The 19,584-nt window shown below is 42.0% G+C and overlaps 2 protein-coding genes across 5 annotated transcripts in view; one reads left to right on the top strand and one right to left on the bottom strand.

Annotated features, from left to right (window-relative positions):
• Nucleotides 1-19,584, top strand: part of FAM120C (family with sequence similarity 120 member C) — a 107,395-nt gene that overhangs the window by 34,345 nt on the left and 53,466 nt on the right. For all 4 annotated transcript variants that reach the window (XM_054472153.2, XM_054472155.2, XM_063660741.1 and 1 more), the window contains exons 5-9: nt 12,755-12,854; nt 13,748-13,824; nt 14,253-14,533; nt 15,317-15,590; nt 16,525-16,696. In XM_054472153.2, the coding sequence (XP_054328128.1) occupies nt 12,755-12,854; nt 13,748-13,824; nt 14,253-14,533; nt 15,317-15,590; nt 16,525-16,696 (904 nt within the window). The remainder of the gene's footprint in view (nt 1-12,754; nt 12,855-13,747; nt 13,825-14,252; nt 14,534-15,316; nt 15,591-16,524; nt 16,697-19,584) is intronic.
• On the bottom strand, nt 1,596-7,597 carry LOC129025400 (large ribosomal subunit protein eL37-like). Its single transcript, XM_054473220.1, has 2 exons — nt 7,540-7,597; nt 1,596-1,909 (listed from the first exon to the last, which is right to left on the bottom strand). Exons 1-2 carry the CDS (start codon nt 7,595-7,597, stop codon nt 1,596-1,598), a joined length of 372 nt encoding a protein of 123 aa, XP_054329195.1.

Here is a 19,584-nt window from a genome sequence, read left to right as displayed (position 1 = left end):
TGCTGAGTAATAGTCATTGTATGGATATGCCAGTTTGTTTATCCATTCACCCCTTAAAGAATATTTAGATTTATTTCGATTTATGGTGTTATGAATAGAGCTGCTATAAACATTTGTGTACAGGTTTTTGTATGAACATAAGTTTTTATTTCCCTGGTGTAAATACCTACAAGTGGAGTTTCAGGGTCATGTGGTAAGTGTATGTTTAAATTTATAAGACCTTGCCAAAGTAGCCATTCCATTCCTTACCAGCATTTGGTATTGTCAGGTTTTTTTCCATTTATTTTTTTAATTGACAAATGAAAATTATATATATTTATTGCATACAACATGTTTTGAAATATGTATACATCGTAGAATGGCTAAATCGAGCTAATTAACATATATATATTACCTCAAATGCTTTTCATTTTTTTGTGGTGAGAACACTTAAAATCTACTCTTTTAGTAATTTCCAAAAATATAATACGTTGTTATTAACTGTAGCCACCGTGTTATACAACAGATTGTCAGTGTTTTTTATAGGTGTTCTAATAGGTGTGTAGTGGTAGCTCGTCATAGTTTTAATTTACGTTTCCCAAGTGACTAATGATGAACATTTTTTTCTTTTTGAGACAGTCTCACTTTATTGCCCAGGCTGGTGTGTAGTGGCATGATCTCTGCTCACTGCAGCCTCCGCCTCCGGGGCTTGAGCAGTCTCCCCACCACACCCTCCCAAGTAGCTCGGACTACAGGCGCACACCATCATGCCTGGCTAATTTTTGTACTTTTCGTAGAGACAGGGTTTCGCTGTGTTGCCTAGGCTGGTCTCAAACTCCTGAGCTCAAGCCATCTGCTCACCTCGGCCTCCCAAAGTGCTGGGATTACAGGTGTGAGCCACTGCACCTGGCCAACATTTTTGTTCTGAGCATACTTCATTCATATATCCTCTTTGGCAAATGGTTTGTTCATGAACAGTCTTTTCCTTTTTTTAAAAAATTGGTTTGTTCATTTACTTACTGTGGTGTTTTGAGAGTTCTTTATAATGCGTATGAGTGCTCTGACAGATATCTGGTTTGCAAATATTTTCCCCCAGTCTGTAGTTGTCTTTTCTTTTAACAGCATCTTTTGCAGAGCAAAGTTTTAAATTTTTCATTAGTTTTTATCTTTTATGGGTCATGCTTTTGGTGTGATGTCTAAGAACTCTTTGCCCAACTGCAGGCATGACAATTTTCTTCTGTTCTCTTTTTTAAAAATATTTTTTAAAAACCAGAACATTGGCCGGACGTGGTGGCTCACACCTGTAATCCCCATACTTTGGGAGGCCGAGGTGGGTGGATCACGTTAAGGTCAGGAGTTCGAGACCAGCCTGGCCAACATGGTGAAACCCCATCTCTACTAAAAATACAAAAAATTAGCTGGGCATGGTGGCGTGTGCCTGTAATCCCAGCTACTCGGGAGGCTGAGGCAGGAGAATCGCTTGAAACCGGGAGGCAGAGGCTACAGTGAGCCGAGATTGCACCATTGTACTCCAGCCTGGGCAACAAGAGTGAAACTTCATCTCAAAAAAAGAAAAAGCAACAAAACAGTTATTGCGTGACCAATCATTGAAATTCTTAAAAGGAACTGGATGCTGCTACAGCTGCCCCTTTGGGTTTAGGTGTTATTCCTTCACAGAGTCCATGCCTGAATTCATGGTATATAATTTTTAGGTACCTAGTAACACCAATCCCGGTGGTATTTCGTCTTTTAGCCTTAGCACTCCAGTTATACTTTATTTTCTGCTTGGGAGGGTAGCGACATTTGCCACACATTGACTTCTGAAAGTGGCAGGTATTAGAGCTGTAGCAGCAGCGCAATGTGTGCGTCTTAATGTGAGGCTTTCCAAATGATGACGTTCCCTTCGTCACCTCACTTCTACTTGGTTTTTCTTATTTATTTATTTATTTATTTATTTGAGATGGGGTCTCACTCTGTCACCCAGGCTGGAGTGCAGTGACACTATCTTAGCTCACTGAAACCTCCACGTTCTTGCTTCAAGCGATTATCGTGCCTCAGCCTCCTGAGTAGCTGGGATTACAGGCACGTGCCCCCACACCTGGCTGATCTTTTGTATTTTTAGTAGAGACGGGGTTTCACCCTGTTGGCCAGGCTGGTCTCGAACTCCTGACCTCAGGTGATCTGTCCGCCTCGGCCTCCCAAAGTGCTAGGATTACAGCAATGAGCCACCACGCCCGGCCTGCTTTTCTTTTTTAATTACATAGTTCTGCACTTCACATTTTAGAACAAATCATCCATATTTAGTTCATTTCTGTATAAAGTATGAGAGGTTGTGTTTTTCATATAGATGTCAAATTGTTTCAGCACAGTTTGTTGAAAAGACTATCTTTTCCCCATTGAATTGCCTTTGCACTTTTGTTAAAAATAAATTGGCCATGTTTGTGTGGGTCTATTTTTGGACTCTGTTCTGTTCAGTTGATCTATGTGTCTATCCTTTTACCAGTAATACACTATCTTGATTACTGTAGCTTTATAATAAGTCTTAAAATTGGTTAGTGATTCCACCACATTCCTTCATTCATTCATTCATTTAGAGACAGAGTTTCACTCTGTTGCCCAGGCCGGAGTACAGTGGCACAAACATAGCTCACTGCATTCAATCTCCTGGGCTCAAGTGATCCTGCTGCTTCAGCCTCCCAAGTAGCTGGAACTACAGGTGTGTGCCACCATGCCTGGCTAATTTTTAAATTTTTTGTAGAGATAAGGTCCCGCTATGTTACCCAGGCTGGTCTCAAACTCCTGGGCTCAAGCAATCCTCCTGTTTTGGCTTCCCAAAATACTGGGATTACAGGCATGAGCCACTGCACCCAGCCAACTTTTATTATTTTTCACTGTTATCTATATTTGTTCCTTTGTCTTTCAGTATAAATTTTATTTTTTATTTTTTTAATTTTATTTTATTTATTTATTTATTTATTTATTTATTTATTTATTTATTATACTTTAAGTTCTAGGGTACATGTACACAACGTGCAGGTTTGTTGCATATGTATACATGTGCCATGTTGGTGTGCTGCACCTGTTAACTCGTCATTTACGTTAGGTATATCTCCTAATGCTATCCCTCCCCCCTCCCCCCCACCCCACGACAGGCCCCGGTGTGTGATGTTCCCCACCTTGTGTCCAAGTGTTCTCATTGTTCGTTTCCCACCCCTATGAGTGAGAACGTGTGGTGTATGGTTTTCTGTCCTTGTGATAGTTTGCTGAGAATGATGGTTTCCAGCCTCATCCATGTCCCTACAAAGGACATGAACTCATCCTTTTTTATGGCTGCATAGTATTTCATGGTGTGTATGTGCCACATTTTCTTAATTCAGTCTGTCATTGATGGACGTTTGGGTTGGTTCCAAGTCTTTGCTATTGTGAATAGTGCCGCAATAAACATATGTGTGCATGTGTCTTTATGGCAGCATGATTTATAATCCTTTGGGTATATACCCAGTAACGGGATGGCTGGATCAAATGGTATTTCTAGTTCTAGATCCTTGAGGAGTTGCCACACTGTTTTCCACAACAGTTGAAGTAGTTTACAGTCCCACCAACAGTGTAAAAGTGTTCCTATTTCTCCACATCCTCTCCAGCATCTGTTGTTTCCTGACTTTTTAATGATCGTCATTCTAACTGGTGTGAGATGGTATCTCATTGTAGTTTTGATTTGCATTTCTCTGATGGTCAGTGATGATGAGCATTTTTTCATGTGTCTGTTGTCTGCATAAATGTCTTCTTTTGAGAAGTGTCTTTTCATATCCTTCACCCACTTTTTGATGGGGTTGTTTGATTTTTTTCTTGTAAATTTAAGTTCTTTGTAGATTCTGGATATTAGCCCTTTGTCAGATGGGTAGATTGTAAAAATTTTCTCCCATTCTGTAGGTTGCCTGTTGACTCTGATGGTAGTTTCTTTTGCTGTGCAGAAGCTGTTTAGTTTAATTAGATCCCATTTGTCTATTTTGGCTTTTGATGCCATTGCTTTTGGTGTTTTAGTCATGAAGTCCTTGCCCATGCCTATGTCCTGAATGGTATTGCCTAGGTTTTCTTCTAGGGTTTTTATGGTTTTAGGTCTAACATTTAAGTGTTTAATCCATCTTGAATTAATTTTTGTATAAGGTGCAAGGAAGGGATCCAGTTTCAGCTTTCTCCATATGGCTAGCCAGTTTTCCCAGCACCATTTATTAAATAGGGAATCTTTCCCCATTTCTTGTTTTGTCAGGTTTGTCAAAGATCAGATGGTTGTAGATGTGTGGTATTAATTCTGAGGGCTCTGTTCTGTTCCATTGATCTATATCTTTGTTTTGGTACCAGTACCATGCTGTTTTGGTTACTGTAGCCTTGTAGTATAGTTTGAAGTCAGGTAGCATGATGCCTCCAGCTTTGATCTTTTCGCTTAGGATTGTCTTGGCAATGCAGGCTCTTTTTTGATTCCATATGAAATTTAAAGTAGTTTTTTCCAGTTCTGTGAAGAAAGTCATTGATAGCTTGATGGGGATGGCATTGAATCTATAAATTACCTTGGGCAGTATGGCCATTTTCACAATATTGATTCTTCCTATCCATGAGCATGGAATGTTCTTCCATTTGTTTGTGTCCTCTTTTATTTCATTGAGCAGTGGTTTGTAGTTCTCCTTGAAGAGGTCCTTCACATCCCTTGTAAGTTGGATTCCTAGGTATTTTATTCTCTTTGAAGCAATTGTGAATGGGAGTTCACTCATGATTTGGCTCTCTGTTTGTCTGTTATTGGTGTAGAGGAATGCTTGTGATTTTTGCACATTGATTTTGTATCCTGAGACTTTGCTGAAGTTGCTTATCAGCTTAAGGAGATTTTGGGCTGAGATGATGGGGTTTTCTAAATATACAGTCATGTCGTCTGCAAACAGGGACAATTTGACTCCCTCTTTTCCTAATTGAATACCCTTTATTTCTTTCTCCTGCCTGATTGCCCTGGCCAGAACTTCCAATACTATGTTGAATAGGAGTGGTGAGAGAGGGCATCCCTGTCTTGTGCCAGTTTTCAAAGGGAATGCTTCCAGTTTTTGCCCACTTAGTATGATATTGGCTGTGGGTTTGTCATAAATAGTTCTTATTATTTTGAGATAACGTCCCATGAATACCTAGCTTATTGAGAGTTTTTAGCATGAAGGGCTATTGAATTTTGTTGAAGGCCTTTTCTGCATCTATTGAGATAATCATGTGGTTTTTGTCTTTGGTTCTGTTTATATGATGGATTGCATTTATTGATTTGCGTATGTTGAACCAGCCTTGCATCCCAGGGATGAAGCCAGCTTGATTGTGGTGGATAAGCTTTTTGATGTGCTGCTGGATTCGGTTTGCCAGTATTTTATTGAGGATTTTTACATCAATGTTCATCAGGGATATTGGTCTAAAATTCTTTTTTTGTTGTGTCTCTGCCAGGTTTTGGTATCAGGATGATGCTGGCCTCATCAAATGAGTTAGGGAGGATTCCCTCTTTTTCTGTTGATTGGAATAGTTTCACAAGGAATGGTACCAGCTCCTCCTTGTTACCTCTGGTAGAATTCGGCTGTGAATCCTTCTGGTCCTGGCCTTTTTTTGGTTGGTAGGCTATTAATTATTGCCTCAATTTCAGAGCCTGTTATTGGTCTCTTCAGGGATTCAATTTCTTCCTGGTTTAGTCTTGGGAGGGTGTATGTGTCTAGGAATTTATCCATTGCTTCTAGATTTTCTAGTTTATTTGCGTAGAGGTGTTTATAGTATTCTCTGATAGTAGTTTGCATTTCTGTAGGATCAGTGGTGATATCCCCTTTATCATTTTTTATTGCATCTATTTGATTCTTCTCTCTTTTCTTCTTTATTAGTCTTGGTAGCAGTCTATCAATTTTGTTGATCTTTTCAAAAAACCAGCTCCTGAATTCATTGATTTTTTTTATGGATTTTTTGTGTCTCTATTTCCTTCAGTTCTGCTCTGATCTTAGTTATTTCTTGCCTTCTGCTAGCTTTTGAATGTGTTTGCTCTTGCTTCTCTAGTTCTTTTAATTGTGATGTTAGGTTGTCAATTTTAGATCTTTCCTGCTTTCTCTTGTGGGCATTTAGTGCTATAAATTTCCCTCTACACAGAATTTTCATCTTTTCTGCTCTGGTTTCTCCCCATCTTTGTGGTTTTATCTACCTTTGGTCTTTGATGATGGTGATGTACAGATGGGGTTTTGGTGTGGATGTCCTTTCTGTTTGTTAGTTTTCCTTCTAACTGTCAGGACCCTCAGCTGCAGCTCTGTTGGAGTTTGCTGGAGGTCCACTCCAGACCCTGTTTACCTGGGTATCACCAGCGGAGCCTGCAGAACAGCAAATATTGCAGAACGGCAAATGTTGCTGCCTCATCCTTCCTCTGGAAGCTTCATCTCAGAGGGGCACCCAGCTGTATGAGGTGTTGGTCAGCCCCTACTGGGAGGTGTCTCCCAGTTAGGCTAGTCGGGGTTCAGGGACCCACTTGAGGAGGCAGTATGTCCATTCTCAGATCTCAGACTCTGTTCCGGGGGAACCACTACTCTCTTCAAAGCTGTCAGACAGGGACGTTTAAGTCTGCAGAAGTTTCTGCTGCCTTTTGTTCAGCTATGCCCTGCCCCCAGAGGTGGAGTCTACAGAGACAGACAGGCCTCCTTGAGCTGTGGTGGGCTCCACCCAGTGCCAGCTTCTGGGTGGCTTTGTTTACCTACTCAAGCCTCAGCAATGGCGGACGCCCCTCCCCCAGCCTTGCTGCCACCTTGCAGTTCGATCTCAGACTGCTGTGCTAGCAGTGAGTGAGGCTCCATGGGCAAGGCTCCGTGGGCGTAGGACCCTCCGAGCCAGGTGTGGGATATAATCTCCTGGTGTGCCATTTGCTAAGACCGTTGGAAAAGTGCAGTATTAGGGTGGGAGTGTCCCGATTTTCCAGGTACCGTCTGTCAGGGCCTTCCCTTGGCTAGGAAAGGGAATTCCCCGACCCCTTGCGCTTCCCAGGTGAGGCAATGCCCCACCCTGCTCCGTGGGCTGCACCCACTGTCCAACAAGCCCCAGTGAGATGAACCCACTACCTCAGTTGGAAATGCAAAAATCACCAGTCTTTTGTGTCGCTCACACTGGGAGCTATAGACTGGAGCTGTTCCTATTTGGCCATCTTGGAACCTCCTCCCTTTTCATATAAATTTTAGAATAATCTTGTCTATACAGCTACAAAAAAGAAATCCTGCTGCAATTTTTATCGGAATCGCATTAAATATATAGATGAATTTGGTGAGCCTTTGAATCCATGAATATTATTTGCCTATTTATTTAGGTCTTCTTTGATTTTTTTCATCAGCTAAAAGTTTTATAGTTTTTAGCATACAACTTCTGTACATATAAAAAATATTTATACTTAAGTATTTCATATTTGAGATATCTATTATAATGGATATTTTGTTTTTTTAATTTCTAATTGTTCATTGCTAATATATAGAAATGTGATTGATTTTTGAATGTTGCCCTTGTATTCTATGACTCTTCTAAACTCACTTATTACTTCTAGGAGTTTTTTGGTAGATTTCTTGGGATTATCTGTGTAGGTGATCATATTGTCTATGGATAATGACCGTTTTATTTTATTTTCCCATCTGTATGCCTTTTTCTTCTTGACTATACTGCACTGTCTAGGATTTCCAAATGATATGAATACAAATGCTAAGAATATATATTCTTATCTTGTTCCTGATCTTTAGAGAAAACATTCAGTCTTCATTAAATAGGATATTAGCTGTAGTTTTTGTGCATGTTATCAGGTTGAGGAAGTTATCTTCTATTCCTAGTTTCCTGGGTGTTTGTATTTTGGCAATTGCATTTTTCCACATATATTGATAGGATCATGTTGGATTTCTTCTTTAGTCCATTAATATTTTAGATTGATTTTTGAATATTCAACCATCCTTATATTCCCAGGATGTGATTGTAGTATATTAGTCCCTTTTTGTATTGCTGGATTCGAATTTCTGGTATTTCATTGAGTATTTTTACATTTATTTTCATGAGGGATATTGATCTATAATTTTTTTGTGCTGTCCTTAGTCTGGTTTTATTTTCAAGGCAATGCCGGACTTAATGAAATGAGTTGGCAAGAGTTCTTTCCTCTTCTGTTATTGGAAGAGATTTTGTAGAATTGGTGTTATTTCTTCTTTAATTGTTTGGTAGAATTTGCCAGTCATGTGTTTGGCATGGATTTCTTTGAATTTATCCTGTTTAGAGCTTCTTGCATTTCTGTTTGTCATTCACTAAATTTGGGGAGTTTTTAGCTATTATTTCTTTTTCTTTTCTTTTTTTTTTTTTTTTTTTTTTTTTGAGATGGAGTCTCACTCTGTCACCCAAGCTGGAGTGCAGTGACACAATCTTGGCTCACTGCAACCTCTGCCTCTCGGGTTCAAGGGATTCTCCTGCCTCAGCCTCCCAAGTAGCTGGGACTACAGGCACCTGCCACCACGCCTGGCTAATTTTTATATTTTTGGTAGAGACAGGGTTTCGCCTTGTTGGCCAGGCTGATCTTAAGTGATCTGCCTGCCTCGGCCTCCCAAAGTGCTGGGATTACAGGAGTGAGGCACTGTGCCTGGCCAGCTATTCTTTCTTTCTTTTTTTCTTTTTCTTTTCTTTTTCTTTTTTTTTTTTCTTTGAGACGGAGTTTTACTCTTGTTGCCCAGGCTGGAGTGCAGTGGTGTGATTTCAGCTCACTGCAACCTCTGCCTCCCAGGTTCAAGTGATTCTCCTGCCTCAGCCTCCTGAGTAGCTGGGATTACAGGTGTCCACCACCATGCCCGGCTACTTTTTTGTATTTTTAGTAAAGATGGGGTATCACCATGTTTGCCAGGCTGGTCTCGAACTCCTGACCTCAGGTGATCCACACGCCTCAGCTTCCCAAAGTGCTGGGATTACAGGCGTGAGCCACCGCGCCCAGCTATTATTTCTTTCCTTTTTTCTTTTTCTTTTTCTTTTTCTTTTTTTTTTTTTTTTTTTTTTTTTTTGAGACAGAGTCTTTCTCTGTCACCCAGGCTGGAGTGCAATGGTGCGATCTCAGCTCACTGCAACCTCCGCCTCCCGGGTTCATGCAATTCTCCTGCCTCAGCTTCCCGAGTAGCTGAGATTATAGGTGCGCGCCACCACACTCGGCTAATTTTTTTTATTTTTAGTAGAGATGGGATTTCATCATGTTGGCCTGGGCTAGTCTCGAACTCCTCACCTCAAGTGATCCGCCCGCCTCGGCCTCCCAGAGTGCTGGGAATATGGGTATGAGCCACTGTGCCCAGCCGGGAACGCTTCTTTCAAATAGTTACATAAAATTCAGCTTTTTGGAAAATGGAGAGCCATTTTGTTTTTAAGTTAGGCTAGAGGACCTGAAGACCTCAACTTTTGTGTTTATATACATGCACTCTGCAAATAAAGAGGCCTGGAATGCTGTATAGATCCTGGAGTATTAACACTCACAATCTAGCCAAGTGTGGTGGTACACACCTGTAGTCCAGCTACTCAGGAGGCTGAGGTGAGAAGATCACTTGAGCCCAGGAGTTCAAGGCTGCAGGTGAGCTATCATCACACCACTGTACTCCAGCCTGGGCAACAGAGGAGACCCTGTCTGTCTCAAAAATATAAATAAATAAATAAATTTAAAAATAAAAGCAGGGGCCAGGCGAGGTGGCTCACGCCTGTAATTCCAAAACTTTGGGAGGCCGAGATGGACGGATCACGAGGTCAGGAGATTGAGACCATCCTGGCTAACACAGTGAAACCCCGTCTGTACTAAAAATACAAAAAAAATTAGCTGGGCATGGTGGTGGGTGCCTGTAGTCCCAGCTACTCGGGAGGCTGAGGCAGGAGAATCACTTGAACCCAGGAGGTTGCAACGAGCCGAGATTGTGCCACTGCACTCCAGCCTGGGCACAGAGCGAGACTCCATCTCAAAAAAATAAATCAATAAATAAAAGCAAAAAAAATCACAATCTATAAGAGATAACATTATACATGTTTTACAGTTTTTTATTTGTAGAGAATACTCAACACTAGGGCTGTATGGTGGGACACTCTCGTACATTCATGATGGTAGTATAACTTGAGACATCTGTTTTGGAGAGAGATTTAGTATCATGTGTCAAGAGTTTGTGAAAACGATCACACCCTTTGACCTAGTAACTACACTTCTAAAAATTTGCCCTATGAAATAACCCAGAAGACCTACATAAAAATATGCCTACGTGAGAGTATTATTTATAATTAGAAACTGAAAATGACTTTAATATCTTCCATTCTATTTGATGAAATATTATGATGGTCTTAAAATTATATTCAAGGAGACTTTTAAATAACTTTGGAAAAAGCTTGATAAATGAAAAAGCCCCTTTTTAGCCCTTTCCCTACAGAGATAAACATTAATTTTTACTTCTGTTGCCACAGATTAGTTTTGCCTTTACCTGAACTTTTTGTTTGTTTGTTTGTTTGTTCGTTTGTTTGTTGAGACAGTCTCGCTGTGTCGCCTAGGCTGGAGTTCAGTGGCATGATCTCGGCTCACTGCAACCTCCTGGGTTCAAGTGATTCTTTTGCCTCAGCCTCCCGAGTAGCTGGGACTACAGGCGTGCACCACCATGCCCAGCTAATTTTTGTATTTTTAGTAGAGACAGGGTTTTACCATGTTGGCCAGGCTGGTCTCGAACTCCTGGCCTCAGGTGAGCCCCACCTTGGCCTCCCAAAGTGCTGAGATTACAAGTGTGAGCCACTGCACCCGGCCCTCCTTTACCTGAACTTTATATGTACTCTTTTTTTTTTTTTTTTTTTTTTTTTTTTGAGACAGGGTGTCACTCTGTTGCCCACGCTGGAGTGTGGTGGCACAATTTCGGCTCACTGCAGCCTTGACCTCCCAGGCTCAAGTGATCCTCCCACCTCAGCCTCCCAAGTGCCTAGGACTATAGGCACACGCCACCACACCCAGCTAATTTTTGTATTTTTTGCAGAGATGGGGTTTTGTCATGTTACTCAGGCTGGTCTGAATTCCTGGGCAGAAGTGGTCTGCCTGCCTCAGCCTCCCAAAGTGCTGGAATTACAGGTGTGAGCCACCGGGCCCAGTTTATGTGTACTCTTTTGTGTCTCCCTTCTTCACTCAGTATAATATCTTTGAGACTTACACATATTATCGTGTATATCAATACTTTGTTCTTTTTTATTACTGTATAGTAATCCATTGTATGAATATACCACAATTTATTTATTCTTCCATTGATATATATTTGAGTTGTTTCCAGTTTGGGGCTATTATGAATAAAGTAGTTGTTAACATTCTTGTTCATGTCTTTTGGTGGATATATGTATTCATTTCTCTTGGGTAGTATTTAACTGTATCCTCCTAGAAGAAGTAGGATTGCTGTATCATATGGTAAGTGTAATTTAATTTTATAAGAAACTGCCAAATTGTTTTCCAAACTGTACCAATGTACACTCCCACCATCAATGTACTGGAGTTCAGTTACTTCATATCCTTGCCAGTACTTGATATTGATAGTCTTTTACTTTAGCCATTTTGGTGGATATGTAGTGGTGTCATATTGTGGTTTTATATATGTTTAAGTGCCTTTGGTTTTAATGTTCATACCTTTTGAACCAATAATTTCATTTTTAGGATATTTTCCTAAGAGCATAATCTGAAATCCAGAAAAAATTTATATAGACAATATATACTCTTTGCTGTATAACTTATAAAAGCCAAATGTGAAAAATCATCTAAGTGTTGTTTATTAGGGAAGAGGTTACATAATTTATGACACATTCATAATGACAAAATATGCAGCCATTCAAAATTACTTAGATTATTATAATAAAAGCAGGATACAAAATTGTACATAAAGCATACTGTCAACTATAGAAAAATATATATATTAAAATAGACCAGCTATACATCAACAAAATTATATAAAATAATACTGTAAGCCAGGCACAGTGGTTCATGCCTATTATCCCAGCACTTTGGGAAGCCGAGGCGGGAGGATTGTTTGAGGCCAGGAGTTTGAAACCAGCCTGAGCAAAAATAAAAAAAAATTGGCCGGGCACCGTGGCTTACACCTGTAATCCCAGCACTTTGGGAGGCCAAGGCGGATGGATCACCTGAGGTTAGGAGTTCAAGACCAGCCTGGCCATCATAGTGAAACCCTGTCTCTACTAAAAATACAGAAGTTAGCTGGGTGTGGTGGCACACACCTGTAATCCCAGCTACTCGGGAGGCTGAGGCAGGAGAATCGCTTGAACCCGGGAGGTGGAGGTTGCAGTGAGCCAAGATCGCACCACTGAACTCTAGCCTGGGCGACAGAGCGAGACTCTGTCTCAAATAATAATAATAATAATAATAATAATAAATAAAATTAAAACATACTGTAAGGAAAGACACCAGTTATTTTGGAAAGACACCAAAATATATTTGGATGATGGTACTATGTGATTTTTCCCCCTTATCCCATTGTATTTTTTTGTAATGATCATGTAATCATTTTAGAATAGCACAAAATATAAGTAAGCTTTAAGTATTCCATATTTGATGTTTCATAATGCTTTTTCTCCCTGCCTAATCTTTTCTGCAAAGCGAAAATTTGCTGTCTTAGGTTTCTTTAAATATTTGATTTCTGATAATTATTTTGATTCCCAAATTATGAACTGTATTAAAAAAAACACTCTCATGTTTTTTCTTCTGAAAATCTGATGTTCCAACATCCAGTCCAGGACAGAAGATAAAATAGAGCGATTCAAGAAAGCAGTTGAGTACTATTCAGTCACAACCAAACTCTCTTCGCTGCCAGTGGGTCCCTCCTTTCTAGGTAAGGCTTCCATTTGACCCTAAGCTGCTCTGTTCATAGGGGAAACTGAGTTGGTCCCTCAGGAACTCCAGGGCCAGAGTTGAATCACTCATTCGTGTTGTATCCTCCTACAAGTCATTCCTCATCCCTGTTTGGTAGGCTTTCTCCTTTTGATTTCTGTGTCATAAGAGACGTAACATAAGAAGGGCCCTGGCCAGGCGCAGTGGCTCACGCCTGTAATCCCAGCACTTTGGGAAGCCGAGGCGGGCGGATCACCTGAGGTCAGGAGTTCACGACCAGCCTGGCCAACATGGTGAAACTCCGTCTCTATGAAAAATACAAAAAATTAGCTGGGCGTGGTGGCAGGCGCCTGTAATCCCAGCTACTCGGGAGGCTGAGGCAGGAGAATTGCTTGAACCTGGGAGGCGGAGGTTGCAGTGAACCAAGATCGTGCCATTGCACTCCAGCCTGGGCGACAAGAGTGGAATTCCACCTCAAAAAAAAAAAAAAAAAAAAAAAGAAGGGCCCTGCTTTCTCAAATTTACAGATGGGGTGCAACGCCATTTCCTTAGCTTGGGCTTCTTCTGATGCCAACCTCCATTCTGGCCTGGTATATGTAAAATATCCCTGTCTTTGGGGTCTGGCCTGAGTTGGAATTCCACTTCTGCTAATTACCAGCAAGTGAACCTTGGCAAGTCACATTTACATGAAATGTGGCTCATGATACTTACTTTATAAGATTCTTATCAGATGAAATAATTTATGTAAGGTTCCCAGCATGGCACATAGTAGCTGTTCAATAAATTGTAACTTATTTATTAATAACACTTTTTCAGGTGATATGGGGTGAGCAGAATATAACATGGCAAAATTATTAGGATTGACTGAAGTATAGCTCTTTCTCTTGGCTTCAGGTTTTCGGAATAATAGGCTTGGAAATCCTCCCCTTCCACGAAATCAAGTGGGCACCATTTCTGCTGGAAAGCCAATGGTAAGCATCCTTTAAGAAGCCTGAGATAGCATTAGACTCAGGTTGCTTCCTGATTTTTATAATCTGAGAAGTTAGGGTGATTCAGTGTTATTAGACTGTCAAGGCTATATATACTACATTACCTTCTCAACTTAAGGCTGGAAGACTATGCAAAAAAAGCATCCAAATCAGTAACCACTAGTCATTGTGAAAATAGATTAGCTAATATCAGAGAATAGTTCTAGGAGACTTCAACTGTTCATTGTCCTGTCTGTGGAGGATTCTGTTCATACATCACTGTTAGAATCATTTCTCATTATTCTCACTAGGTACTTTGTATCTCAACAATCTCCGCTACTGGCATCATCCACTGTGTCACAACTTCTGAGGAAGGCATCTTGGAGCCTTATAAAATGTTAAATAGCTTTTCTGTCTGTTTTATCGTTTAGTTTTCTCATCAAGTGCCCCAGAAAGTGAAATATCCACCACCATTCCCAGTGGGACCCAACTCATCTCTTCTCTTCTCCTCCCATGCTTTGGGGGAATCCCATGCTTTTTCTGAGGACCCCATGCTGCAGAACAGCCCCTTTGCCAGTTGGGCTGTCTCCTATGACTCTTCTGCATCCCAGTTTCCCAATTACCTGCCTTCTAAAGCCTCACCTCCTTTGGGACCAGACTCTTCCCACTCCTCTTCCTCTGATGGTGATGAGCCAAATGGAGCTAGCTCTGAGTAAGTATCTCTGTAGACACCTAAGGAAATAGATTTCTGAGGCATCTGTATTATTTTGCTTGTTAGATGGGTGGAGAGTGTGGGAAAGTGTAATTCCTGGGTTTCCTCTGTAGTGTTTTGCTCTTAGGAAAGCGAAGTAGGAAAACGTTTTCTATGCTTGCCCACTTCATGCTTATTTGGCCCTGTGCAGATGGTAATTTTCAAACACCCAGGCCACTGAAGTAAAAGGCAGCATAGTGGCTGGTTAAGGAAGCTTTGGTATGGGTATTGTGGCTGTCATTTCTTAATTTGTGAGGAGGGTAGATTAAATGTCAAAAAAAGAAAAGCATTTATAGAGTGGAAATAGTGGAATCGTTGAGTAAGCAATTTTATTGCTTAGTAACTAAGACATGGTTCTGAGGATTAAAACAGTGGGATTTGTGCTAGCTCATTTGTTCGCAGATTATTCCTCTAAGCAGATTATTCCTGGGAAACAGCTGCTTTGAGGTTGTAATTGTGATTATTTTCTTAAAACATAAGCAAACTCTAAACATGGCCTCTTACAAGGTGTAAAGGGTCCAGAGTGATTCCCATGACTTTTGATCACTTTGGTTGGTGTCAGGTGAAAGAAGCCAGGAAGTCAGTAATGGCCATTGAGAGGAAAGGTACCAGTCCAGTGCTAATCCAGTGTCCTGGCCTCCAAAGGGTTTGTGAGACCCTTTGGGTCCAGAACAGGCATCTTAAGTAGGAATATCTTTATCAATCTCCCTTTTCTGTTTGACACTGTCTTTCTACATTTTTTAGTCATATCACAGAAGCATTTCAGCACCAGCCTGAGTGGGGAAATCCCAATCGTGACAGAGGATCCTGGGCACAGCCTGTTGATACTGGAGTTTCAGAAGCGAGCCTAGGTGATGGTGAGCCCCACATCCCATCTCTGCTGTCTATGTCTACGAGGAACCACATGGATATCACCATTCCACCCTTACCTCCAGTAGCTCCAGAAGTCTTGAGAGTTGCTGAACACAGACACCGGAGGGGTCTTATGTACCCATATATCTACCACGTCCTCACTAAGGTGAGGCAGCACATCAGCACCTACCTCCCTGCTCTTAACACTGTACTTCCTACTTCCTAGGACTGTAAGTTACCAGAGAACATTCTGATCACTGGTATATGAAGTTAGAAAAAGAAGGCCACATGCGGTGGGCCCCTCATCCTACTAAGGCCTTAGGTGAGGCCAGACTAGCAGGAGTTGGGACTGTGTGGTGAATGAGTCCCCAAGAAGAGAAGTGTAATTGTGAGATTTTGAAGTAGATAATGCACCAAGTTGGTCTGGTTCTAGGGATGGACACAGTCTAAGAGGCTTTATGCCCTTTTCCTTATTTCTTTTTCTACTTCTGCAAAGCTGTTCCCCTCCTCCGGTCTTACACATATCCATCCTCCAGCAAAATGTCTAAGGTGGACTTTCCCCATTCATTAGCTATAGTTATTGTTGAGACTTTATTTTATTTTATTTTGTTTTATTTTTTGAGACAGAGTCTCGCTCTGTTGCCCAAGCTGGAGTGCAGTGGCGCTCACTGCACTCCTCTGCCTCCCAGGTTCAAGCAATTCTCTGGCCTCAGCCCTCAGCCCTCCTGAGTAGCTGGGACTACAGGCACCCACCACCACGCCTGGCTAACTTTTGTATTTTTAGTAGAAACGGGGTTTCACCTGGTCTCGAACTCCTGACCTCAGGTGATCCACCCGCCTCAGCTTCTCAAAGTGCTGGGATTGCAGGCATGAGCCACCACGCCCGGCCATTGAGACTTTAAAAATGAAACATAGCTTCTAAGTTGGCTGCAATCAGCTAAGCTTGTTACAGCTTCTTTTTAGTATGAAACTCTGTCTAAATACAAATAAAAAATTTAGTAGGCCACAGAGGCTACAGTTTATTATTGGTTCTTCTCAGCTCAGTTCTAAACCTTGAGGTAACTCATTTTTTCCTTTTCCCTGGAACGTTCTCTTGTTAGGGCGAAATTAAGATCCCCGTATGTATTGAGGATGAGTGTAACATGGAGCTGCCTCCAGCTGCTCTCTTATTCCGGTCAGCTCGTCAATATGTATATGGAGTTCTTTTTAGTCTGGCAGAGACACAGAGGAAAATGGAACGCTTGGCCATGCGACGGCGGCTGCCTGTGGAAGGTAAGTGTAGTTCTAGCTATGACAATTCTCTCAGCACTTGACACAGAGCAGATGTGTCTGTGCAGGCACATTGGGTACCTTTGGCTATGGAGTAGTCTTTAAGAAAATGCACCATTCAACAAAATGCATACTGATACTGGGAATACATTAACTTGAGCCTCAATTCTGCAATTATCAAGCATTTAGAGTGACTACTACTTATAAGAACCATGCTGGACCAGGCATGACAACTCATACCTGTAATCCCAGCACTTTGGGAGGCCAAGGCAGGCGGATCACTTAAGCTCAGGAATTCAAGATCAGCCTGGGCAACGTGGCAAGACTCCATCACTAGAAAAAATGCCAGGTGCTGTGCCTCATGCCTGTAATCCCAGTACTTTGTGGGGCCGAGGTGGATGGATCACTTGAGTCCAGAATTTCAAGACCAGCCTGGGCAACATGGAGAAACTCCGCCTCTACTAAAAATTGAAAAAATTAGGCATGGTTGTGTACACATGTAGTCCCAGCTACTTGGGGGGCTAAGATGGGAGAACTGATTGAGTCTGGGGGGTCAAGGCTGCAGTGAGCCCTGATTGTGTTACTGCACTCCAGCCTGGGTGACAGAGTGAGACCCTGTCTCAAAAAAAAAAGGCAGGGCGCAGTGGCTCACGCCTGTAATTCCAGCACTTTGGGAGGCTGAGGCGGGCAGATCACAAGGTCAGGAGATCGAGACCATCCTGGCTAACCCAGTGATACCCTGTCTCTACTAAAAAATATAAAAAAAATTAGCCGGGCACAGTGGCGGGTGCCTGTAGTCCCAGCTACTCGGGAGAATGGCATGAACCCGAGAGGCAGAGCTTGCAGTGAGTCAAGATCACGCCACTGCACTCCAGCTTGGGCGACAGAGCCAGACTCCGTCTCAAAAAAAAAAAAAAAAGAAAGAAAAAAGAAAAACAGGCCAGGTGCAGTGGCTCATGCCTGTAATCCCAGCACTTTGGGAGGCCAAGGCGGGCGGATCACCTGAGGTCAGGAGTTCGAGACCAGCCTGACCAACATGGAGAAACCCTGTTTCTACCAAAAATACAAAATTAGCCGGGCATGGTGGCGCACGCCTGTAATCCTAGCTACTGGGGAGACTGAGGCAGGAGAATCGCTTGAACTCAGGAGGCGGAGGTTGCGGTGAGTCGAGATCGTGCCATTGCACTCCAGCCTGGGCAACAAGAGCGCAACTCTGTCTAAGAAAAAAAAAAAAATTAGCTGGGCATGGTGGCACGTGCCTCTAGTCCCAGCTACTTGTGGGGCTGAGGTGGGAAGATTGCTTGACCCTGGGAGGTTGAGGCTGCAGTGAGCTGTGATCGTGCCATTGCACTCCAGCCTGGGTGACAGAGGAGACCCTGTCTTACACACAAAAAGAAAGAACCATACTTGGCTTTGGGAACATAGAGGTGTATCTAACAGTCTCTCTCCCATGAATTTTTTGTTTTGGGATTTGAACCTGTAGGTAGTTGGAGACATTGAAGTATTTTAAGCTACACAGTGCCATAGTCAAATTAGTGTGTTCAAAAGAACATTTCTCTGTTTCTGGGAAGACAGAGTAGATCAGATGTATTTTTCCTTAGTCCTCATGCTAAGTACAACTAAAAGCCCAGGACATTATCCATAAAACAAGCACAAGACACTCTAGAAAGTAGAAATCTTGGGGCCCAAGGAATGACACAGTGGTGCAGTGGTGAGTTCCCTGAATTTTCTTTTTGCCTCACATATCCCAGACTGGGTGTAGGACAAACTGGCAGCCCATAAATGTCAACAGCTGCAGACCATTATAAGCCCACCACAAAACCTACTTTCTCTGTCCAAAGGACCAGAAAGGCACAACCTAACAACACAAAAATTTTTAAATAATAATCTCTGTACTTCAGCCAAATACCACAGGAAAACAATGGTCTACCCCTACCCCTACCAGCAAAGGCCAAATGAAGAACCTAGACTTCCATACTTACCCAGGCTGTAATGAGGTGCCCCTACCTGCTCCTGCTGGGAAGGTGTCAGATAAGGTGAAGTGGGGAGCCAGGACTTCCACTTCCACCTGTCAATAATGACACAGTGTCCCCCTTCACCCACCATAGTGGGGTCAGAAAAGGCCTACTAATACACAAGGTTTAAGTAAGATCCAGAGTCTTTTAAAATAATACCCAAAATGTCCAATTTTCAATGGAAAATTCCTCATCATACCTAGAACCAGAAAGATAACAAATTCAGACCTCAAGAAAAGAAAATGAACATAGAGATGACAGAAGTTTGAATTATCTGACAAGGATTTCACAACAGCCACCATAAAAATGCTTTGATAAACAGTTATAAACATGTTTGACTTTTGCATAGCAAAAGAAACAATCAACAGAGTAAATAGCCTACAGAATGGGAAAAATACTTGCAAACTATGCGTTGGACAAAGGGGTAATATTCAGAATCTATAAGGAACTCAATAAGAAAAAAGCAAATAACCCCATTAAAAAGTAGGCAAAGGACAAGAACAGACATTTTACAAAAGAATACGTACAAGTGGCCGACAAATATATGAAAAAATACTCAGCATCACTAACTATCAGAGAAATGCATATTAAAACCACAGTGAGCTGGGTGCAGTGGCTCACGCCTGTAATCCCAGCACTTGGGGAGGCTGAGGCGGGCAGATCACACGAGGCCAGGAGTTTGAAACCAGCCTGGCCAACATGACGAAACCCGTCTCTACTAAAAACACAATAAGTTAGCTGGGCATGGTGGCACACACTTGTAATCCCAGCTTCTTGAGGTGGTGGGAGGGTGGTGAGAAGGGGAGCAGGGCTGAGGCACGAGAATCGCATGAATCTGGGTGGTGGAGGATGCAGTGAACCAAGTCTAAAACCAAC

Source organism: Pongo pygmaeus, chromosome X (assembly GCF_028885625.2).
Source record: "Pongo pygmaeus isolate AG05252 chromosome X, NHGRI_mPonPyg2-v2.0_pri, whole genome shotgun sequence".
NCBI lineage: Eukaryota > Metazoa > Chordata > Mammalia > Primates > Hominidae > Pongo > Pongo pygmaeus.
Note: the sequence above shows the minus strand (reverse complement) of the source record. Positions and strands in the feature narration are given on the sequence as shown.

Excerpts from the sequence above, each read along its gene's own strand:
- LOC129025400 (XM_054473220.1), bottom strand. The coding sequence starts at position 7,597 with ATGATCACCTACACAGATAATCCCAAGAAATCTACCAAAAAACTCCTA. Across the intron at positions 1,910-7,539 it reads AAAACTCCTAGAAGTAATAA|AAAAACCAAGTAGAAGTGAG; the intron begins GTGAGTTTAGAA and ends TAAATAAATAAG.